This window comes from Trachypithecus francoisi, unplaced genomic scaffold, assembly GCF_009764315.1.
Source record: "Trachypithecus francoisi isolate TF-2019V2 unplaced genomic scaffold, Tfra_2.0 Lachesis_group10, whole genome shotgun sequence".
Classification (NCBI taxonomy): Eukaryota; Metazoa; Chordata; class Mammalia; order Primates; family Cercopithecidae; genus Trachypithecus; species Trachypithecus francoisi.
Genome location: NW_022681455.1, coordinates 10701627 through 10725687, shown reverse-complemented (window position 1 = coordinate 10725687; position 24061 = coordinate 10701627). Strand labels below are relative to the sequence as shown.

Genomic DNA, 24061 nt, shown 5'->3' with positions numbered 1-24061 from the left:
TACGTCAGGTTCCAGGGCTGCCTTTAAGTCGCCTGTAAACGTGGAAACACTTTCAGCGCGAGGAGGTCACATAGATTTCCCAAGAGGAGAATAAGTAAAGATGCCACATGAGAAGGTTCTCACTGCAAGAAGAAAAAAATCGGGGGCAAGCAGGCATATCTCAGGAAGGTGCGAGCTGGGCCTGAGGGGAGCGGGCGGGACTTCCTCTGCGAAGCCCCTCATCTCCGTGACGTCAGGAGGAGGCGGGGCCGGCTTCCGGCCGGGTGGGTAGTGTCTGTGGTGCAGGCATCGCCTATTGTCGTGGGCTATGTACTACTAGGATAGAAGTTTTTGTTCAAGAAACAGCGGAACAAGCCTTTCTGTCGCTAACAGGGCAAGGAGGGGTGGGATTAGGGTTCTCGGTGACCTGTTCCAGCGGCGCAGCACTCACTCTGCCTGGACGGACCCGGTGTGCTAGATGTGTCCGCGTTCGCGTCTGCCCGGGCCAGAATCCCCGCCCTGCACACTTTGTCTGCCCGCTTGCTCCGCTTGTCTAACTCTGGGGTTGTGTGATCCAGGGTTGCGGCACGTCCTGGGGAGGGAGCAGTGAACCTTTTTTTTTTTTTTTTTTGAGACGAAGTTTCGCTCTTTTTGCCCAGGCTGGAGTGCAGGGGCGCGATGTCGGCTCACCGCAACCTCCGCCTCCTGGGTTCAAGCAGTTCTCCTGCCTCAGCCTCCCGAGTAGCTGGGATTACAGGCATGCGCCACCACGCCTGGCTAATTTTTATTTTTTGGCAGAAACGGTTTCTCCACGTTGGCCGGGCTGGTTTTGAACTCCCGACCTCAGGTGATCCGTCTGCCTCGACCTCCGAAAGTTGCTGGGATTACAGGCGTAAGCCACCGCGCCCGGCCAGAGCCTTCATTTGGAAGTTAGGAAGATAGAGTGAGCCTGAGCAACATATTTTGATGCCGTCTCTACAAAAATGTTTACAAATTAGCCCGGCGTGGTGGCGCCCGCCTGTGTTCCCAGCAACTCGGAAGGCTGAGGTGGGATGATTGCTTGAGCCCAGGAGGCTGCAGGGAGCCTAGATCGCGCTACTGCACTCCAGCCTGGGGGACGAGCCAGACCCCGTTTCAGAGAAAAAAAAAGTGTTGTTTAATAAGGTTTAGAGATTCAGGTTTGTGTTAGACATTACAGCTTTCCCACAAGCTCCCAATAGAGTAAATCTTGGTTCATATAGTTCTCATAAACACTGTAGTAGGTCATTTGGTAAACAAGATGCATAGTCCATCCTTGTCAAATCTTCAGCCTCCATTTCAAGTGTAATACAATGCTTCAGCGCTTAGACCCTTTTGTTTCCAATAACTTTTCTTCTGTGGTGTTCTGAATTGTCAGTACATGTTAATTAATAGAGGCCGGTTTGAGTCTTGCGGAAATGATTTCACTTGGGATGCTTTGGTTGTCATTGCAGTGCAGGAAAGGCCTTGTCATCGTTAGAGATAGATAATCGGTGCCATGAAGAAAAGTCAACACGGAGACAAAAGATCTCTCAGCAAGGCAATCTTTACTTTCTGCAGAAAGGGTGCTCCATTGCAGATGGAACAATGGCGAGAGCACACCTGAACAAAGGCAAAGCAGACATACCTTACGCATTTGGGTTGTCCTTGCTGCTGTGTCCTGCATCCGTTGGCTGGAGCTGGACCTCATAATCTTACACCGATACCCGATTTGCTAAATAGGCTGTGAGCTGGAACATGCCTGTGAGCATGTCCCACAGTTACATAGGATAGGGCTTAACAAAGAGTTATTATTAGCACAAGGCAAGGAGGCTTGAAGTAAGTTAGTCTTTAAAAGAAACTATTGTTTCTAACACGTAGGATTTATTCTTTAACAAGAAGGGAAACTTTGAAGAGGAAACTTTACTTTCTACATCATCTGCCAGCTTTGTCAAGGCCAAATGTTAGCACTTCTCAGACACTGAAATGCTGTTGACAAACTAATTCTCAGTCTAGTGGAAATCCTTGTATTAATTCACCCTTCTAAAATCATTCTTGGCTGGATGCAGTGGCTCACGCCTGTAATTCCAGCACTTTGGGAGGCCAAGGCTGGCGGATCACTTGAGGTCAGGACTCTGTCTTAAAAAAAAGGCCGGACGCAGTGGCTCATGCCTGTAATCCCAGCACTTTCACGAGGTCAAGAGATTGAGGATCAAGACCATCCTGGCCAACGTGGTGAAACCCCTTCTCTACTAAAAATACAAAAATTAGCTGGGTGTGGTGGTGTGTGCCTATAGTCCCAGCTGCTCGGGAGGGTGAGGCAGGAGAATCGCTTGAACTAGGGAGGTGGAGGTTGCAGTGAGCTGAGATCCCATCACTGCACTCCAAGGTGGGCAACAGAGTGAGACTCTGTCTCAAAAGAAAGAAAAAGGCATTCTTTCTTTCACTCTGTGCTAGTTATCTTCATTGTGTTACAAAAAGTCAAATTATTTTATGATTTAGATTACCTTTTTTGTAATGTGTAACTTTCCACCAGAGAACCACTAAGATTAGAGGAGTGTGAAGTGAGTGTCCTCTGGACGTTAGACTAGATATTAATAAGCAGGACTTGTTGTTGTTGTTGTTGTTTTGAGACGGAGTCTTGCTCTGTCGCCCAGGCTGGAGTGCAGTGGCGCCATCTCGGCTCACTGCAAGCTCTGCCTCCCGGGTTCAGGCCATTCTCCTGCGTCAGCCTCCCTAGTAGCTGGGACTACAGGTGCCCGTCGCCACATCCAGCTAATTTTTTGTGTTTTTAGTAGAGGTGGGGTTTCACTGTGTTAGCCAGGATGGTCTCGATCTCCTGACCTCGTGATCTGCCTGCCTCAGCCTCCCAAAGTGCTGGGATAACAGGCGTGAGCCACGGCGCCCTGCAGGACATTTTAAGTTTCACATTTTATCTTTAAAAATGTGCCTTTATGCATTTTACTCCACAATGTATCTGTTCATTTTAATGCAAAAATTTTTTTAAAAACGCTAAAACTTTCAAAATCATGTTTTGTATATTATGTTACTTCTGGAATGTCCCTGGTGCCCTGTCTCCTTACCCCAGGGACATCTCAACAGCTGTTTGAGAAGTATTAATACTTGTTTAATGCTTTTTAAAAATAAATTTTAGCTTATCACCATAAAAAGGTGATTATTTAGAACCTGTTACCAGGCTGTCACACTTTTACTTGCTTAAGTAACTTTTGTTCCAACCAGGAATTTTAGAATATAGTTGGTTCTAGAATGGAAACCATGGTGTAAGCACCATGAACATAACTCAAAGTGGTTTTACTTTAAAAAGAAAAACACAAAAACAAAAAAGAAAACCCCCAAAAACTTAGAAATCAGTGGAACCAATTATAGAGCTCAGGCGACTTAGACAACATCTAGTCCAGGTGTTACTAATCTGGGGGGATTCTGGATAAGTTTCAGGGGTTTTGAATCCCATGAAATTATATGCAAATATGTGGATATGCATTTTTGGAGGAGCGCATTACGATTTTAAGGGAGGAGACCACCCCTCCTATTGTCTTACGCCCAATTTCTGCCTCCAGAGAAAGAAGAAGTAAAAACTAAAAGGCAGACATGAAATCCACAGACAGCCCGGCGCCGCACCCTGGCCTGGCAAAGATCGACCCCTGACCTAACTGGTTCTGTTATCTATAGATTACAGATATTGTATAGAAAAGCACTGTGAAAATCCCTGACCTATCCTGTTCTGTTCCGTTCTAATTACCAATGCATGCAGTACCCCCTGCTTGCTCAATCTCTCACGACCCTCTCAAACGGACCTTAGAGTTGTGAGCCTTTAAAGAGACAGGAATTGCTCACTCCAGGAGCTCAGTTGTTGGAGACACGGGTCTTGCCAAAGCTCCGGGCGAATAAAGCCCTTCTTTCTTTAACTTTGTGTCTGAAGGGTTTTGTCTGCGGCTTGTCCTGCTACAATTTAAGTACTGTTTCAAAAAAATTATTTAACCCTCATTAAGGGTAAAATGCAGTGATTCACTCTTAGGTTCAGTCTTAGGTTATAAATGCTGAGATATGTCTGGAGAAGTGACTTTTTCAAGAACACAGCTAAATAACAGAGCCAGTAATGCTGCTCTTTTTTCTGTGTCCTCGGCCTTGAACATTCTCTTTTACAGAGAGGAAAGCAGCAGCATTTCATTTAATGCATGGCTGTGGCAGTAGTTTCAGATCTTAGATCGTGGATTTTCATTGTCTGAAGAAAGACAATGGAGAATTATATATCTGTTTAACTGGATTTGACCTGAGCATAACTTCCTGTAAACCCTTCTGTTCCCTTTCTAAACACAGGATGTAAAAAGCCATTTAATCTCATTCTTGTGCAAATCTGCAGTTGCCAAGAAACAACCAATGTTGAGAGTTCATTAATCAACACTAAAGCACGAGAGGATTATATTGTTTTGTAGCTTTGTTTTTAAATTATTGATTGAAAAGATTTTTGCACTTGAGCTATGCTCTGATTTATTCATTCATTCAACAAGTATTTGTTGAGTGCCTAGCTTTGGTTTGCTAAAGTAAAAGCTAGTTTTTCTTCTTGGGTGGCGAGGGTGGTAAGGTGGATATCCTGGGGTAAAAGCAGGATACAGTAGAGAAAAGGCCCTGTTAGAAATACCACGAGACTCTCATATTCCTGCTGAATTCCCCTCCTTTCTCAGTGCGACAGGTAGCAACTCTTAAATTCAAGGACTATGGAGGTTGCATGTGAATGTATTCCTGGAGATTTTGGTCTCCTTTGCATTTCCCAGCACAAAGGGAGGTGGAGATAATGCTGTACTTGCCCTGAACCTGTCCAGTAGTGTGCCCTGATAGAAATTTGCTTCACCCGCTTCATGGGAGTAATCTAATTGAAACAGAAGGTTTGCATTTGGCGCTTTTAGCGAGCAAAACATTGCTTGTGAGTCCTTGTTACTGTCATGTCCAAGGCCTAAGTGTCCATCTTTACCCTGGGATCTTGCTTACAACCTTCTGTTCCATCGCTACTGCCATCTTCCTAGGTGGTTTAACATGATTACATCGACCTCTGTCTTCCTCAGCCTCCTTACCACCTCCTCAGTGTTCAACTTCCACGTTCCTTTCCAACTGCAGCCTCAACGCTTACCTGATCATAGCCATAATTGTGATTTTCTCTGTGTAAAATAAAGTCAGTCCTATAATGAGAGAAGTAAAAAAAACTGTTACAGAAAAAGAATCTTTAACTGACATGTTTTATTGGCTGTCTAAGCTATAGTAGTTAGGAATTGTATTTTACCTGACATAACGATAGTGGTCTAAACAAGACATTCATTAAGTAAAATAAACCAGCGGTAGGCCAGTCTAGTGCTAGTGGAAGGAGTCCTTAGTTATCAGTAACCCAGACTCATTCTGTCTTGGATCCCAGGATTCTTCTGCATGACTTCTTCCCTGATGTCACCTCAGTCCAAGATAGCTGCAGAGTTATTCCTTTTTTTTAATTTTGAGACAGAGTCTCGCTCTGTCCCCCAGGCTGGAGTGCAGTGGCACGATCTCGGCTCACTGCAAGCTCTGCGTCCCGGGTTCACGCCATTCTCCTACCTCAGCCTCTCGAGTAGCTGGGACTATAGGAGCCCACCACCACGCCCGGCTAATTTTTTTGTATTTTTATAGAGACGGGGTTTCACTGTGTTAGCCAGGATGGTCTCGATCTCCTGACCGCGTGATCCGCCCACCTTGGCCTCCCAAAGTGCTGGGATTACAGGGCTGAGCCACAGCGCCTGGCAGCTGCAGTTATTCTGACACAAGCCATTGTATTTGTAATCATAGCACCAGACCTGGGGAGAGGGGAGAGGACAGAAAGCCCCCTTTCCAGCTAAGCAAATACCATTTTCCCACACAGCTTTCCCCTATTCCCTTCTACTAGTTCTGTTTACATCTTCTTAGCCGGACTGACCACCTGGCCACATCTTGCTGCAAGGGAGAAGCTAGGAAATGTAGTGTTTTAGCTTGGGCCTATTGCTAGCCCAGGTGAAATCAGAATTGTTATTAAGGAAGAAAATAAACCAATATTGGGTGTCACTTAACAATGTCTGCCACAGCTGCTAATCAGTAAAATCTCCCTTGAAGACATGGGGAAATCCACTGCATATAAACTCCAGTATATCATCAATGCTAGTTGCCTTGCCTTGCAGATACCGTCGGCCCTCAGAGTCTGTGGGTTCTGCATCCCTGGATTCAACCAATCATGGACTGAAAATATTTGGGAGGCGGGGCACGGTGGCTCACGCCTGTAATCCCAGCACTTTGGGAGGCCAAAGCAAGCAGATCTCTTGAGGTCAGAAGTTTGAGGCCAGCCTGGCCAACATGGTGAAACCCCGTCTCTACTAAAAATTAGCCAGGCGTGATGGTGGGTGCCTGTAATCCCAGCTACTGGGGAGGCTGAGGCAGGATAATCATTTGTACATGGAAGGCGGAGGTTGGAGTGAGGCGAGGTCATGCCACTGCCCTCCAGCCTGGGCAACATGGTGAAACCCTGTCTCTACTAAAAATACAGAAATTAGCCAGGCGTGGTGGCAGGTGCCTGTAATCCCAGCTACTGGGGAGGGTGAGGCAGCAGAATCACTTGAACCTGGGAGGTGGAGGTTGCAGTGAGCCAAGATCACACCACTGTGCTCCAGCCTGGGTGACAGAGGGAGACTCCATCTCAAAAAAAAAAAAGAAAAGAAAAAACCCAAAACTCCAAAAAGTTTCAAAAAGTAAAATCTGAATTTGCTACATGCCGGATACTACTGGTGAAGCCACATGAAGTAATATATAGCCATTGCATTAGGTATTATAAGTAATCTAGACAGAATTTAAGGTTTATGGGAGGGAGGGTGTGTGTAGGTTCTTTGCAAACACTACACTATTTTATACTTGGGCATCCAAGGATTTGGGTATCTGAGGGGGATCCTGTAAACAATCTCCCATGGATACGAAGGGATTAGTGTAGTGATGGCTCAATAACTGGTGAATGAATGATCTGAAGGTTTTGAATTCATCACGTTTGCTATTTTTCACAGTACAGGTAAATAGAAAATACGTTAAGAACTTAGTTATTAGCAAGCTGCAGGGAAATGGCCAAACCCTAAGTGCCCCATATGGACTTAAAATTTATCCTGAATTTTGACACTGTGTAACCTTGCTACTTAAAGTGGTGGCAGCTGGCTAATAAAGGCAGAATATGAGGCTCCACTCCAAATCTGTCAAGTTAGAGAACCTACATTTTAAACAAGTCCAGGTCATTCGAATGCACATCAAAGTTTGGGAAGCTTTATCATGCTTTTAAAAAAAATACTGAACCAGATAAATACTTCTTTAAAATTGTATCGTGTACTCTCATTAATGTAGGGTGTAAGAGAAAAGGAAGAGAGGAGGGAAGGGAGCGAGGGAGCACATTCTTCTCTGCATCTTAATTTTGCAGCTAGTTGGATGATGCTTTCAACCTGCATGGGATTAAAAAAAGAAAGAGCCAGTAGGTGCTAGTTCCAGTAGTTATTCTCAGCAGGGAACTGAGGAGAGAAATGTATTTGTCTTTTTTTTTTTTTTTTTTTTTTTTTGAGACGGAGTCTCGCTCTGTCGCCCAGGCTGGAGTGCAGTGGCTCTATCTCGGCTCACTGCAAGCTCCGCCTTCCCGGGTTCACGCCATTCTCCTGCCTCAGCCTCCCGAGTAGCTGGGACCACAGGCGCCCGCCACCTCGCCCGGCTAGTTTTTTTTTTTGTATTTTCTAGTAGAGACGGGGTTTCACCGTGTTAGCCAGGATGGTCTCGATCTCCTGACCTTGTGATCCGCCCGTCTCGGCCTCCCAAAGTGCTGGGATTACAGGCTTGAGCCACCGCGCCCGGCCGTATTTGTCTTAAGGTTTTAGTTACTAAAGTTTCCTGTTTTACGTGTTATGGTAAGGGGTGGAGTGGAGACTATCCTTCATTGTCGACCAACACACCTACCCCTTCTGTCCCTCTTTGGGGTTCTGCTGACTCCCCCTGGCCTGACAGTTGCTACAGAGGGCTGGCAGGTGGAAGCCAGAAATTCCCCCAGGTGCCTCAGTACACCCCTCCCCCACCCACACCTGTGCCCCATTTGTCAGGAAGTCAAGCAATTAATTGCCTACCAGGAATTCCCACTAAATGTAATTATCTCAGCTGTAGTTGCGAGACTTGTCAGGGTTGGGAGGTTTTAGCCCGCAAGCTGGAATTTTTGACGCAGGAATAAAAACTGGATTCTGCTCTCTTTTTGTAAAGTTTCTGGATAAATGGCCCAACGAGAGAGTTTTACAGGTTTTGGCATAGCTCAACAAAATAACTATTACTGCTACTGGCAAAGGTGAGTGTTTTTCTCCTACTTTGAAAAGGAAAGCTGTTACTGTTCTATTTACTACGTAATTGTTGGTAACTTAAAAACTATGGCTTTTTAAAAATTTATTTAAGTTCCGGGGTACATATACAGAATGTGCAGGTTTGTTACATAGGTATACATGTGCCATGGTGGTTTGCTGCACCCATCAACCCGTCATCTACGTTAGGTATCAAACTATATGGCTTTGAACACAGATGTTCAATTTATTGCAAACTTCCTGGAGAAAAGAAAGGGTTTGGGGGTTTGTGGATGATTCTGCATTGGTTGGTGACGATTCTCATTCCTGTAGTCTCCCCTTTGCTATTAGAGTGACGCAGGAGTTCCAGCCCAACCAGGGTTACCTCTATGGCAACTGGTATGCGCGACAGCACAGCTCATACCTTCTTTCTGGCTACAGCTATGGCTGTGCAGTGGATGGAAATGGACAGGACTGTTTTTCTGCACATGAGACTCCTGAACACACAGCTGGAACTCTGGTTATGCCTAAGGTATCCCTTGCTGGAATGAGTCTTGTGTCATTTGTGTGCCCAATAGTAAACATCACTTTCTTATCTTCACACATCTGTGTCCTGTCATCCAAATTCCCACAGCATGGCTTTTGCTACCTGTTTTAATACTAGAGAGTAAAGCTGATAGCCTAAGAAAAATTTTGTATAGCTTTATTGAGGTATAATACACAAAAAGTCTCGGTACATGTTTGATTTATATGATTTGCTGAGTTTGGACATGTATAACCTAGAAGTGTTCACTTGCAGATAATTTCCCATTCTCTTCCAGAAACAAAACAAAAGGCTAATGAAGTCTTTGTCTAAATTCTTGCTACTAAATTTTAGATTATCATAATTCAATATATTTTACTCTTTAACACTTAATATAGGACAAAAGGTAGTTTTGGGGTTTGTTTTATAGCAGTTGGACATAAACACACTTTAAAAAGATATTTTAATAGTTTGAATTACTGAAGTGACATATTTCTCAAATCACACAGAGATGTATTGAAGTAAGGGAAAAGTTCCTCCTCACACACCCCTCCTTCATCCCCATTCCCTTCCCACTTAGAAGAAAGTACTGTGGAGTGGATCTATGTCTTCTAGATCTTTCTCCTGTACTCTTGCTAAATCATTGTGGTTCGTCTTTCTGTTTTGGTGGTTAGGGAATGATTTAGGCAAGAATGAGCTATGCAGTACATACTGGTTTGCTCTTTGCTTGCTTCTGCATAAGGAGACCTTTCTTTAAAAAATTGCCCACTTATGGTCTGGGCAAGATGGCTCACGCAGGTAGTCCCGCTACTTGGGAGACTGAGGCAAGATGATTGCTTGAACTCGGGAGTTTGAGGCTGCAGTGAGCCATGACTCTGCCATTGTACTCCAGCCTGAGCAACAGAGCGAGCTCATTTAGACATAGAGCGATTTTTAGCTCATCCGTTATCTGACAATTTTAAATATTTTCTGGGCTTTAACAAGCTTTCTTTTACTTATCTTCAAGCATTTGTCTGAGTGTTGCTTTTTTTTCCCCCAAGAATATGTTTCTGGATGTGAAAGGGCTGGATTAAAGGATATAACATTAAAAATTTTTAATAGCAAATTACCTAAAATCTGCATGAATTTACACTTTTTGTTATTGTGGTGGGTGTTCTTGCTACTCTACATTTGTCTGTGTATGATTAGCCAATCTAATAGGGCAGAGAGGCATTTGTCTATTATTGAGGGCAAATACCTCTTGAAATGTTTATTGGCATCTGTGTTCTTGTGACTTTGATATCCTCTTTCTAGTTTTTCTGTTGAGTTGTGTCCCTCTTGCTTGACTGCATAAGATATTCACATGTTAGAGAAATTAACGCTTTGGAGTCTAAATGTTACGGACTTCCGCCACCCTGGCTTGTCTCCTAATATGTGGAGTGACACCGTTTGTGTGATGATCTTTGCCTTAAAACCAAAGTTGAATTTTGTATCTAGTCCCTTGGCTTTTAAAACTTACATTTGCTTTGTATTATGATATTTTACTGCCCAAACTTTCGTTTTCAATTTTTCTCGAGTCTGTTTTAGGTGTGCCTCTTGTGTAAAATATCTTGTTAGATTTCTTGTCATTTTTTCCCCCTTTTGACCCAATTTGGGTTTTTCCCTTTTAACAAATGTTTGATATTGCAACACTTAAAAAAAAAAAAAAAAGTCTTTCACTACATTGCCTGAGGTTTTGGCACTCTTTTTTTTTTTTTTTTTCTTTCGCCTCTTCCCTTTTTGCTCTTTTTTGGGAGACGGTCTGTCTTTTGGTGGTTACCCTTATATCATTAAATAGAGAAGTATAGGAATGAGTATATTATCAGCTTCAGAAATGAAAGTATTTCTTGATTTTTCATCACTCTTGAGAAAATTAAGAAATGAACATCCTTTTTTTCTCACCTGGCTAGCCTTTCTCTCCATTCCTCTGTCCATTTTTTGTTGGCACATTCTGGGGTCTTTATTTCACCCACTAGCCAAATTATTACTATAATATGCATTTTTTTCATACAAGAATTATATAAATATATTTTGTGGTTGTGGTGACCCCACTGTGCCATCTGCCTGCCATCCTGCTGGGTGTTCCCTGTTGGGAAGCTGCTGAGCAAAATTAAAGATAAGGCTCCGTGGTGGCGCTCGTTTACTCACACGTCCCCATTTTGGTCTTCTCTAATAAAGCGTGTCCTCTCCAAGATGTCCTAGTTATTCCCTGCTTCCCCCAATGTGCTGTGCCTCTGGCCATAACCTTTATCTCCCCAGGTTAAAGGGGGGATCTCCAGTCCTCTCCTTTACATTTTGACATTGTGGAGGTGGGTGTCTCCAAAATGATTCTCAGGTCTTTGTGATCCATCAGCACGCTTTCCCAGACTATCTCTAGCTGAGGAAAGCCTTTTATAAATGTGTTTTTTTTTAAAGGCAGCCAGCTGCATACACTGGCAGGTGGCCCTCAGACCAGAGAGAATGCTTTGTCTCCAGATAGTTCCTGCTTCCCTCATCCTGGTTATTGAGCATCCACATTTACCAGAACACACATTGAAAGGAGGAAATATGAGCTTACTTAGTCTTGTATCATGGGAAAGGACTTACAGACGTGTGGACTCCGGGTGTTTTAGCCATTTCTTTCTTTCCTTTTTATATAACTAGTTTTTGGAACTGATGTCTTGCTCTTTGGCCCAGGCTGGAGTACAGTGGTGCCGTCATAACTCACTGCAGTCTTGATCTCCTGGGTTCAAGTGGTCCTCCTTCTTCAGCCTTCCAAGTAGCTGAGACTACCGGCTGCGTGCCACCATGCCGGGTGTCTTAAAACAGACACAGATTGTCTTTTGAAATTTATGGTAGCTATATAACCTATTTTCCAAACCTCAATATATTTCAGAGTGAAGGGGAGGCATACTTTCAGATAGACTGAAAAGATAGTGATCTTTGACTCTTAGTATCTTCTCATTATTATTAGCAGGGGAAGCTTAATTAGGTGCCAGGAGCTAGATTAGCACTTTCTTGATAGAGTGATTCCTTGGAATAGCTGGCCATACTTAAAAATACAGGTTCCCAACAGGTCTACATAGAGGAATCATAAAAACGTATGCTGCCCCAGTAGAGCCAATAGGGTCTGGGTTAACCAACCAAGATTTACTTTAGGAGTGCCTCTGCAGTTTACTTCTCTCATTATGTAAGAATATGATTGGTTTGCTTTGCTGTAGCCTCTGCATTTTCTTGAGCACCTAATGTCCTGGTTCTTAGCTGAGCCATGGGTTTGAGGACGTGATTAGAAGACCATGAGGAAAACGTGTTCATGGAGACTTTACAGATTGTCTTCTGGAAGGAGGAGCAGAACTCTAGGTACAGGCATGTAGTACAGGAAATAAGGAGCCTGGATACCAGGGTCCCTGGTGTCTGGTTCCTAGCTCAGGCTCTAGGATGCTAGTTAGGTCCCAGAAAATCCAGGGGCCAGAGGCCCTTGTTAGGCTGGCTTCTCTTTGTGTGACATTTCTTCTGTGACTCAGTTTACTTCTTTCATAATTGTACTGTCACCTAAAGATTCTTTGAATCAAATTCAAAAGTTGATTTAAAGAGATTAATTTTCAATATTATTTTTATTTTAGGTAGTTTTTTTGAGAGCTAGAGTTTTTCCCAATAAAGTATGTATTGACATTAGACCTTTAAGTGAAATTGTTTTCTCATGAGATAATTTTTTGTTGCAGGAAACCACACCTCTAGCTGAAAACCAAGATGAAGACCCACTAGAAGGTAACATAAACCTTGTACAGAAGTGGTTGGAAACAAAACCCCATTTCCTGGTTTCTCATTCACTCAGCTTGCTAGAAACTGGGAGGTTCTATTGGAAAATTCCAATGTAGGTTGCCTAAGCCATATGCTTCAGTAATTTCTCTTGTTTTTAGAAACTGGTTCTATGGGAACAACTTTAGCTAAGCCACCTCTTTGGGTCTTTCTGAAGGACTGAGAAAAGGGGACATTCCCAAACAATAACAAGCCAATACATTTTTCTTAAGCTCCATTTCCTCTGTAAGTTTAGACTTTGAGGAAAATTATGCTTTAATTCTGTTTTTCAAGTGGGGAGAGCATGAGGTAATTGCTGTGGCCTCAGGATTATTGGATCCTGGGGTACCTGACAGGACAGCACTGTAGTGTCAGTCTGTTTGGTGCTTCCTGTACTTCGCAATTTGTTTTGGAAAGAACAAAGTTTGTCTGCCTGGAGACAAACACTCTGAATGTGTCTTATTTGAGGAAGGGAAAAAATGTTTTGCTGCTTTTATTTTAAGTAATGGGAAAGAAAAATAGAGGAGAAATACAGAGAACACTATTGCCTTTTTCTTATCACGTCTGTCTTATCACATGTTTGTGTCGTTTCTGTCTCTTGCCCAAACCCCTGCCCCTACCAGACAAACCCACCCACTGCCTTTATGACTTTATCAAAGAAGGGAGCATGTTGTTATCAGTCTTTGTAGCCCCTGTGACTAATTCAGAGTTTGCATGTTGGTAGGTGCTCAGTGTTTAAATCAAATTGGTGTTGAAAAGAAATCTTTATATGCTATTGAGCAGTTCTAGTTTTTAGTACTTTGATTTAAACATGAGTAAAGGGTGCTTATTTAAACTTTCTGGGATTTCTTTCAGGTTAAGTGTGAGTCTCTTCCTGCCTTCATCAGTTATGCAATTTATTAAAATTGATGCAGGATTTCTTCCTCCTTAGTTCAGCTAAATCTGGGTCCTTGTCTCATGACCAGGAAAAATTAGGCATGCGAACACATTGAAGGGTGAGGAGAATGGAATTAATTAAGCAAAAGGAAAGCTCTTAACAAAAAAGAGGGATCCAAAACATAGGTTTCCACCTCACAAATTGAATACCAGGCTACCACACACAAACTGAAAAGGCCAGGCCCCTCCCCTGCATAAGGTGTGAATTCCTGGTGACTCCTCCTCATTCTTCCAGTGTGCATGTGGGCCCTTAGTCTGAGCCACTCCACATTGATTTATTTCCCTTACTGCACATGTGTTAAGGGATGGAATTTTTCACTGTGGGCATGTTTAGCCAAGCTCCCGGTGCACAATGACTTGGGCAGGTTGGAGGTTCTTCAGGGACCCTTCCCTATTTGCCTAGGCATTTGGCTGTCCCCTGTCTCTATCAAAATAATAGAGGTAAAGGTCTGCTTTTTGGATACAGACTGCCACGGGGTTCAGATCCCACCTACTAGTTCTGTAGTTCAAGACAAATTAATCTCTAGTGTGTCTGCTTTACTTTCTGTAAAGTGGGGACATTGTTACCTTTCTCATAGGAAGTGTGGGCATGCTAGGTCTAAAGTACTTTTAGGTGGTTAAACAGCTTCTGCCATGTGATAACCACTCAAGTATTGACTGGTCATAAATCTGGTACAGTACTGGTCAGTAGAAATGTAATGCAATTGCACCTCAAGGAACTAGAAGACAAGAACAAAGTAAACCCAAAATTAGTAGGAGAAAAGAAATAATAAAGACTATAGCGAAAATAAATAGAAACTAGAAAAACAATACAAAAGATCAACGAAATGAAGGGTTGGTTTCTTTAAAAGATAGTCAACAAACCTTTAAGAACAAAAGAAACTCAAAATCGGATGAAAAAGGAGACATTACAACTGATACCACGTAAATACAAAGGAACATAAAAGACAATTATGAACAATTATACGTCAGTAAATTGGATAACATAGAAGAAATGAGTAAATTCCTGGACACATAGAATCTACTACCTACCAAGATTAAATTATGAAGAAATAGAAAACCTGAACAGACCAATAATGAGGAAGAAATTGAAACAGTAATAAAAAGTCTCCCATCAGGCCAGGCCTGGTGGATGATGCCTGTAATCCCAAGCACTTTGGGAGGCTGATGGGGGAGGATCATTTGAGTCCAGGGGCTTGAGACCAGCCTTGGCAATACAGTGAGACCTTATCTCTACCAAAAATTTTTTTAAAAGCTGGGTATAGTAGTATGTGCCTGTAGTCCCAAATATTTGAGAGGCTGAGGCAGGAGGATTACTTGTGCCCAGGAGGTCGAGGCTTAAGTGAACTATGAATGTGCCACTGCATGTCAGCCTGGGTGACAGAGTGAGACCCTGTCTCAAAAAGTCTCCCATCAAAGAAAAGCCCAGGTCCTGATGGCTGGCTTCACTGTTTAATTCTACCAAACATTTATTTTTCATTTTATTTTTTGTAGAGGTGGAGTCTCACTTTGTTGCTCAGGTTGGTCTCAAACTCTTGGGCTTAAGCGATCCTCCCAGCTCTGCCTCCCCAAGGGTTGGAATTACAGCTTGGAATTACAGTTACCATGCCCAGCCCCCAAACATTTAAAGAAGAACTAACGCCACGCCTTAAACTACTCCAAAAAATCGAAGACGAAATACGTTGAAACTCATTTTATGAAGCCAGCATTACTCTGATATCACAACCAGAAAAGGACACAACAACAAGAAAAAACTACAGCCAGTACTCCTGATGAACATAGATGCAAAGGTCCCCAATAAAATACTAGCAAACTGAATTCAATAGCACAATAACAAGATCATCTGTCATGAACAAGTGGTATTCATCCCAGGGATGCAAGGATGGTTTAATATACACAAATTAATAAACACGATACATCCCATTATCCCATCAACAGAATGAAGGACAAAAAACATTATTTTTCTTTTCTTTCTTTTTTCTGGAGATAGGATCTCAGTCTGTCACCCAGGTTGGAGTGCAGTGGTGTGATCTTGGCTGCAACTTCTGCCTCCTAGGGTCAACCAATCTTCCCATCTCAGCCTCCCAAGTAGCTGGGACCACAGGTGCATGCCACTATGCCTAGCTAATTTTTTGTATTTTTGGTAGAGACGGTTTTGCCATGTTGCCCAAGCTGGTCTTGAACTCAGCTCAGGTGATCTGCCTGCCTCAGCCTCCCATAGTTCTGGGATTTACAGGCATGAGCAACTGCACTTGGCAATCATTTCAGTAGATGCAGAAAAATCATTTGACAAAATTCAGTATCTCTTCATGATAAAAACTTTCAACAAATTAGGTATAAAAGGAGTGTACCTCAATACAATAGAGGCCATATAACAAACTCACAGCTAACATTGCACTGAATGGGGAAAAATTGAAAGCTTTTCCTCTACAATCTGAAACCGTATAAGGATGCCCCCTTTTACTACTTCTATTCAACATAATAGAAGTAGCCATAATAGTCTAGCCAGAGCAACTAGGCAAGAGGGAGAAATAAAAGTTTCCCAGGTTGGAAAGGAAGAAGTGAAATTGTCCTTGTTTGATGATGACATGATGTGATATACAGGCATACCTCATTTTATTGTACTTCACTTTATTATGTTCCACAAATACTATGGTTTTTTTTTTTTTACAAATTAGAAGTTTATGGCAGCCCTGAACTGAGCAAGTGTATCTGTGCCATTTCCCCAACAGTATGTGCTCATTTTGTTAGCACTGTTTAACAATAAGTTATTTTTTTCTTTTCTTTTTTTTTTTTTTTTTTTGGAGACAGTCTTACTCTTTGTCACCCAGGCTGGAGTGCAGTGGCATGATCTCGGCTCACTGCAACCTCCGTCTCTGGGTTCAAGCGATTATTCTGCCTCAGCCTCCTGAGTAGCTGGGATTAGAGGCACCTACCACCACACCTGGCTAATTTTTGTATTTTTAGTAGAGACGGGGTTTTCGCCATGTTGGCCAGGCTGGTCTCAAACTCCTGACGTCGGGTGATCCACCCACCTCGGCCTCCCAAAGTGCTGGAATTGCAGGCGTGAGCCACCATGCCCGGCAGCAATAAACTATTTCTTAAGGTAATTACATTGTAAACAAATTTATTCTTTTTGTTTTTTTATTTTTATTTTTGAGATGGAGTCTTGCTCTGTTGCCAGGCTGGAGCACAGTGGCACGATCTCTGCTCACTGTCATCTCCACCTCCTGGGTTCCAGTGATTCCCCTGCCTCAGCCTCCCGAGTAGCTGGGACTAGAGGCGTACACCACCACGCCTGGCTAATTTTTTGTATTTTAGTAGAGGTGGGGTTTCACCATGTTTGCCAAGATGGTCTCAATCTCCTGACCTTGTGATCTGCCTGCCTCAGCCTCCCAAAGTGTGGGGATTAGAGGCGTGAGCCACTGTGCCTGGCCAAATTTGTTCTTTTAAATTTTTTTTTGTTTTAAATAGAGACAAGGTCTTACTATGTTGCCCAGGCTGGACTCCTAAGCTCAAGTGATTCTCCAGCCTTGGCTTCCCAAAGTACTAGGATTACAGGCATGAGCCACCATGTCCGGCCAATATAAACAACTTTTATATGCACTGGGAAACCAAAAAATTCATGTGACTTGCTTCATTGCAATATTCATTTTATTGCAGTGGTTAGGAACTAAACCTGCAATATCTCCAAGGTATGCCTGTAAAGAAAACCCTACAGACTCTGCCAAAAACTATTAGGTCTAATAAACTTATTAGTTTTGTATCCTGTAACTTTACTACACAAAATTGTTTCTATACACTAATAGCTATTTGAAAAAGATAACAAGAAAATAATCCCATTTACAATACCTATAACAAAAACTTAAGAGTAAATTTAACCCGGGAGGCGGAGCTCGCAGTGAGCCAAGATTGCGCCACTGCACTCCAGCCCAGGCGGCAGAGCGAGACTCCGTCTCAAAAAAACAACAAAAAAAATAAATTTAACTGAGGTGAAAGATGTCTATACTGACCACTAAAAAGTGTAGATGTAAGAAACTGAAGATACAAAAGATACCTCATGCTTATGGATTGAGAGAATGAATATTATTAAAAAGTTCATACTACCCAAAGTGATCTACAGAATCAATGCAATCTAATTTTTTTTTTTTTTTTTTGAAACGGAGTCTCCCTCTGTGGCCTAGGCTGGAGTGCAGTGGCCTGATCTCAGCTCACTACAAGCTCCGCCTCCCGGGTTTACGCCATTCTTCTGCCTCAGCCTCCCGAGTAGCTGAGACTACAGGTGCCTGCCACCTCGCCCGGCTAGTTTTTCTATTTTTTAGTAGAGATGGGGTTTCACCGTGTTAGCCGGGATGGTCTCGATCTCCTGACCTCGTGATCTGCCTGTCTCGGCCTCCCAAAGTGCTGGGATTACAGGCCTGAGCCACCGTGCTCCGCTTTTTTTTTTTTTTTTTTTTTTTCTTTTTTTCAGGCAGTCTCACTGTGTTGCCCAGGCTGGAGGGCAGTGGTATTTGATCTCAGCTCACCGCAACCACCTCCTCCAGGGTTCAAGCAATTCTCCTGCCTCAGCCTCCCAAGTAGTTGGAATTACAGGTGCCCACCACACCCCGCTAATTTTTGTATTTTTAGTAGAGACAGGGCTTCTCCATGTTGGCCAGGCTGGTCTTGAACTCCTGACCTCAGGTGATCCACCAGCTTTGGCCTCCCAAAGTTTTGGGATTACAGGCATGAGCCGTTGTGCCCAGCCAGATTCAGTGTACTCTCTATCAAAATACCAATGGCATTCTTCATAGAAATAAGAAAAAATGACCGAGTGTGTGGTGGCTCACGCCTGTAATCCTGGCACTTTGGGAGGCTGAGATGGGAAGATCACGTGAGGTCAGGAGTTTAAGAGCAGCCTGGTCAACATGGTGAAACCCCATCTCTATTAACAATACAAAAATAGCCCTAATCGTGGACTGCTGGGTGAGCAGCAGTCCTGCGTGAACGCACACGCACAAGTTGCCCCGCGCGATATCGGCCGGGACCCTGGGAGGCCGTCCACCCAGTTTTCAGCGGATAGGTGGGGCCAGGTAAGTGACCGCACAAGGACCCGGGATCCCCAGGTTGCGCTCTGCACAGCGGAAGGGCCGCTCGCCCTGTTGAGAGCCGGCGGGTAGGGCACCTCTGCGCTTGGTAAAGGGTGGTCCAGTGCTGCCGGTCCCACTCCTCAGCCCGGTCAGCGTCTGGCTTTGCCAAACCCGGAAAGAGCTCACCAGGTCTAGGACAGCCTGAAAGACGAAAGATGAATGTTGGGTAGGATGTGGAGAAAAGAGCCCTTGCATACTGTTGGTGGGAATGTAAATTGGTACAGCAATTATAAAAAGTATGGCGTTTCCTCAAAATATTAACAGTAGAACTACTATATGATCCAGCAATCCCACTATTGGGCATATATCCAGAGGAAATGAAATTAGTATGTTAGAGAGACATCTGTACTTCCGTGTTTATTGCAGCACTATTCACAATAGCCAAGATATAGAATCAAACTCAGTGCCCATAAGTGGATGAGTGGATAAGGAAAATATGTATATACACAATAGAATACTATTAAACTATAAAAATGATGAAGTCTTGTCATTTGTGGCAACATGGATGAACATGGAAGACGTTATGTTAAGTGAAATAAACCAGGCACAGAAGAACAAATGCCATATGATCTCACTCATGTGGAATCTTAAAAAGCTTATTTCATAGCAGTAGAACATACAATGGTGGTTATTAGAGGCTGGGGTAGTTGCAGGGAGAGAGTGATAGGGAGATGTTGGTCAAAAGATAGAGAATTTCAGTTAGCTAGGAGGAACACCTTTCAAGAGATTTATTGTAGGCCGGGCGCGGTGGCTCACGCTTGTAATCGCAGCACTTTGGGAGGCCGAGGTGGGTGGATCACGAGGTCAAGAGTTTGAGACCAGCCTGGCCAACATGGTGAAACCCCGTCTCTACTAAAGATACAAAAAATTAGCGAGTGTGGTGGCACGCGCCTGTAATCCCAGCTACCCAGGAGACTGAGGCAGGAGAATTGCTTGAACCTAGGAGGTGGAGGTTGCAGTGAGCTGAGATCACACCATTGCACTCCAGCCTGGGCAACAAGAGCAAAGCTCCGTCTCAAAAATATATATATATATATATATTATATATATATATATGTATATTATATATTATATAATATACAGTATATATACACTATAGTATATATAACATATATACTATATATTATAGCATGGTGACTATAGTTAATGAAGAAATATTATAGTGAAAAATACAGGTTAATTCGAAGGTGAGTTATTGCAATTGGTTGTTCAGTCAGTTGCAGACTGAATTTTTTGTTCTACTCTTTCTTACTGCTGCATTTGACTAGTCTTTAAAAAAAAAAAAAGGAAAAATAAAGGAAAATACTTAGTGGATATTCAGTGTTTCCACAACAAAAATGATAACTATGTGAGGTAGTTATTTGATCATTTGATCATTCCACAATGAACATATACTGGAAACATTATGTTATATGTGGTAAATACAGTTTTCTCTGTCAGTTTGAAAATTTAGAAATTAAAAAATAGACAGAAATACAAAGCTATCCGTGTGGGTAATTTTAAATGTTTTAGTAGCCAAATTAACCAACTCAAGAGATAGGTGAAATTAATAATGTTTCTTAACCTAATATCTGTTATGGACTGAATTTGTGTTCCTCCCCCTCGCCAAATTCATATGTTGAAACCCTCACTCCCAATGTTATAGTTTTAGGAGGTGGATCTGTAGGGAGATGATTAGGATTAGGTGAGGTCATGAGGGTGGAGCCCTCATGAATGGAATTGGTGACCTTACAAGGGTCACGAGGGAATTTGATTCCTCTCTCTGCCCTCTGCCTTGTGAAAATACGACTTCTGGGCAGTGTGCAACCCAGAAGAAGGTCCTCACCAGAACCCAATTATGCCAACACCTTGATTTTGGACTTCTGGTTTCCAGAACTGTGAGAAATAACTGTGTGTTGTTTACAAACTACTCAGTCTCTGATATGTTGTTAGCAGCCCAAACTAAGACAGTATCCAAAATATTATTCCAACATGCAATCAATATAAAAACAACTTTTTTTTCCATCAAGTCTTTGAAATGGAGCATATATTTCTTCTATCATTTTTCTTTTAATGGCCACCCCCTCGCCTGCAGATTGAGGGGACCCTTATTCTGAGGGCTATACAGACATTACCTTCAAGCAGATTTTTAAGTTGTTCCTATTGTGGTGAAATATGCATATCATCTTGACTTTTAAATGTATCACACTTGATCTTAGCCAAAAGGCCAAGAAGCAATAGACTTTTAAATGTATCAGTGGTATTAAGTACATTCATAATGTTGTATAACCATCACCATTCATCTCCAGAACTCTTCATTATATAAACTGAAACTCTATACCCATTAAATAACAACTCTTCACTCCCCCTTCCCTCATCCCCTGGCAACCACCATTCTGCTTTCAATGTGGTATATATTTTATCCTTACATCACATTTCAATGAGGGCCAGCAATGCTCAATAGCTGCATGTGGCTAGTGGCTACTGTATTGGACAACACTGGTCTAGAAGATGCACAGGTTTAGGGATAATATAATTAGTTTGTCTTGAATAGGCTTCTGTTATAGTTTTGGTCAACATCACTGGAAGGGTAGAGATCATATAATCCGGGGTTTGGAGCTGACCACACTGTGTCTGTTTTCTTGGCCACAGGTTAAGTGGAGAGCATGCTCATAAGCATATAATCCTAACTCCTCTTTCCCCACCCAGGGCATGCAGTCAGGGACCCATTAGCAGACAACTGCCCATAACGCTAAAGGAAAGGAACCGGGGACAGAAGTATAAGAAAATTTCAGAATGTTTAGGGGGAAAAAAGGGAAACATCTACTTTTATGACCAGAAATGCTCAAAGGAAAGATGACTCAAAAGGGATGGGAAGCTCTAAAGAATAAGAATCAGACAACACAATCATGAATGACTCCAGTGAAGAAAAGTGAGAAGTAGCTCATGAAATTAATATGATGACTAAAGCCTATTTTACCATTTTGGTTCTAAAATGATAAATACAGAAGGGTACTGCATTGGTCTTCTAGGGCTACTGTAACAAAATACCATAGACTGGGTGGTTTAAACAAAAATTTATTTTCTTACCATTCTGGAGGCTGGAAATCCAATATATGGGGTCTGGCTAATTTGGTTTCTGGCAAGGGCTCTCTTCTTGGCTTGCAGACAGCAGCCTTCTTGTTTCCACACTTGACCTGTTTATGCATACATTGTAGGAGAGAATGAGCAAGTTTGCTGTTCTTTTTTTAAAAAAAATTATTTTTATATTTTGTAGTGATATGGTTTCAGTGTGTTGCCCAGGCTGATCTCAAACTCCCAGACTTAAGCAATTCACTGGTCTCAGCTTCCCAAAGTGTTGGGGTTACAGGTGTGAGCTGCTGTGTCCTGCCTGCTGTCTCTTTTTGTAAGGGCACTACTTCTATCAGAGCAGCACCCAACACTTATGACTTCATCTAACCTCCCAGAGGCCCTGTCTCCAAATGCCTTCACATTGTGGGGGTTAGGCTTTTAATAGAAGAATTTTGTGGGGCAAAGATTTAGTCCTTAATAGACATACAGATGAATAGCATGAACCCATATGAGTATTAGGAAGCAAATTATGATCCACAAGGAAGTGAGGCTTGCAAAAATTACAAAGGAAAACATAAAAGGCTTCTTCAATTACGTTCAGTACAAGGAGAGGAAAAAAGTAGATTACATTAAAAAAAACTAATGACCTTGAAAGCCTTGGAAAGCTCTGGAAACCTGGCAACTTGGGCTGAAAATCCAGGTTTAATACGTTCGCAATAACATAACACCATCTCGTCACAGGGTTCCAGGTTTCAGAGATGGAAGGCCACGTCCTCCTGTGTTTCTGAATTAGTTGCTGTATAAAATTTATTCACTTACATTAGTCTGTTAACTGAGCAGTTAAAGTAGCATGTTTATTTTTACAAACCCCTGTCCAAGGAGCCCTTGGCTTGGTTCATTGTTTAGCATTGTATCTACCTGGCACCTGCCAGAAACATGGCAGTCATTCTTGACCTTCCTTTTTCCCTTTCCTCCCAAATTGAATCCATCCCCCAGGCATCTCAAATCTGTCCATTTTTTTTCTCCATCTCTTCTGTCAGCTGGATGCTCATTGAGTTTGATGATACTACTACTTTTATAGCTTAAATTTCTATTTTCAAGTCTTATTGAAAGGAAATACGCAATTTAGGAATTTTAACCTTTACTATCTGCAATACTTCCTGCAAATGCTTTCTAAAATCTTTCTAATTTTAAACTATTTCTAGTATGTGTCCTGTAAAAAACAATCTTTTTCATATCCATTATTGGCTTCTGCAGATCCACATCTTCATTTGAATATTGAGGAATCAAACCAAGAGTTCATGGTGAAAAGTGAAGAACTCTACAACTCCCTCATGAATTGCCACTGGCAGCCTCTGGACACAGTTCACTCCGAAATTCCAGATGAGACCCTGAAGTGAAGCAAGGTGTTCATTAAACTCTGCAATTATCATACTAATTGTGTCTTCTTTTGTTTTGGAAAAAAGTAGTTCTCCCAGGAAGGCATTGGATTCTGTATATAAAAACCAACTTCCAGGGCTTACGTGTGATTGACATGAGAGAACATTAATGTAAATAAACTTTACCAGCACATCTGTTCCTGGAAGTGTTATATTAAGTAAGTGCCAGAAGAGCTCACGTGGTGATCATGGTAGAGCAAACTGTGCCATAAAACCCTTGGAAACAGGTTTAATATGAGGTGGGCTTGAGCTGAACTGATTGTGGCATTGGCTACTCTGATATGATTTGCTGCTTCCGCTAATTTCAAACTCTCATGGAGAGAAATTGTATCCACAGGCAATGCATGGTTTCTTGCTTGTGTCTTGTCTAGAAAATGTTAGTTAGAACTGGATGTTTGATCTCCGTTTCCTGGCCCCATGTGAGAGCTAGATGTGGCAGTAGAAACTCAATTGAACAGAAAGATTCCTAAGCATGGAAAAAAATTTGCTTGATCCAAACAGCCTGTCAACTTTCTAAGACAGAGGAATTAGGCCCTCATGAAAGCCCGCCAATGTGTATATTGACTGTGCTCCTTATAAAATGTCTTTTTTTTGTCCTGAAGATGATCATTGTGGCCTGTTTTATTGCTTTGCTATGGATGGATACTTTAGTGACCCCTGGGACTGATCTGACTGAGTTGACTGTTAGAAGACTGATTGCTTAGAAGCAAGTCGATTAGACTGTGGGCAAAGGCAATCTGACATCTCTTCTGCTCTGAAGGTGCTTGACAGATGCTAATCCTTGCGCTAACCAGGTTCAAAGACCTGAATCCTACATGGAGAGCCAGGAGGGCTGTGGCCACTGTAAAGGAGCTTCCTCTG

The 24061-nt window shown here is 42.5% G+C and overlaps 1 protein-coding gene across 6 annotated transcripts; it reads left to right on the top strand.

The window, feature by feature from the left end:
• The first annotated feature begins 2 nt into the window (after positions 1-2).
• On the top strand, positions 3-23199 carry CUNH6orf52 (chromosome unknown C6orf52 homolog). 6 transcript variants are annotated; one of them, XM_033216201.1, is made up of 5 exons: positions 6352-6382; positions 8257-8338; positions 8769-8859; positions 12570-12615; positions 23019-23199. In XM_033216201.1, the coding sequence occupies exons 2-5, from the start codon at positions 8268-8270 to the stop codon at positions 23159-23161; spliced, it is 351 nt and encodes a 116-aa protein (XP_033072092.1). In that variant the 5' UTR covers positions 6352-6382; positions 8257-8267; the 3' UTR covers positions 23162-23199. The 6 variants fall into 6 exon arrangements, with proteins under 6 accessions (XP_033072090.1, XP_033072092.1, XP_033072089.1 ...); XM_033216198.1 differs by having other exon boundaries at positions 6365-6382; positions 8679-8859; XM_033216199.1 differs by lacking the exons at positions 6352-6382; positions 8257-8338 and adding an exon at positions 3-115 and having other exon boundaries at positions 8679-8859.
• The last annotated feature ends 862 nt before the right edge of the window (positions 23200-24061 follow it).

Bases quoted from the DNA above. Each gene is read 5' to 3' on its own strand.
- CUNH6orf52 (XM_033216195.1), top strand. From the start codon at position 8,268: ATGGCCCAACGAGAGAGTTTTACAGGTTTTGGCATAGCTCAACAAAAT. The intron at 8,339-8,660 runs GTGAGTGTTTTT...TCATTCCTGTAG, and splicing joins TATTACTGCTACTGGCAAAG to TCTCCCCTTTGCTATTAGAG. The intron at 8,860-12,569 runs GTATCCCTTGCT...TTTTTGTTGCAG, and splicing joins GAACTCTGGTTATGCCTAAG to GAAACCACACCTCTAGCTGA.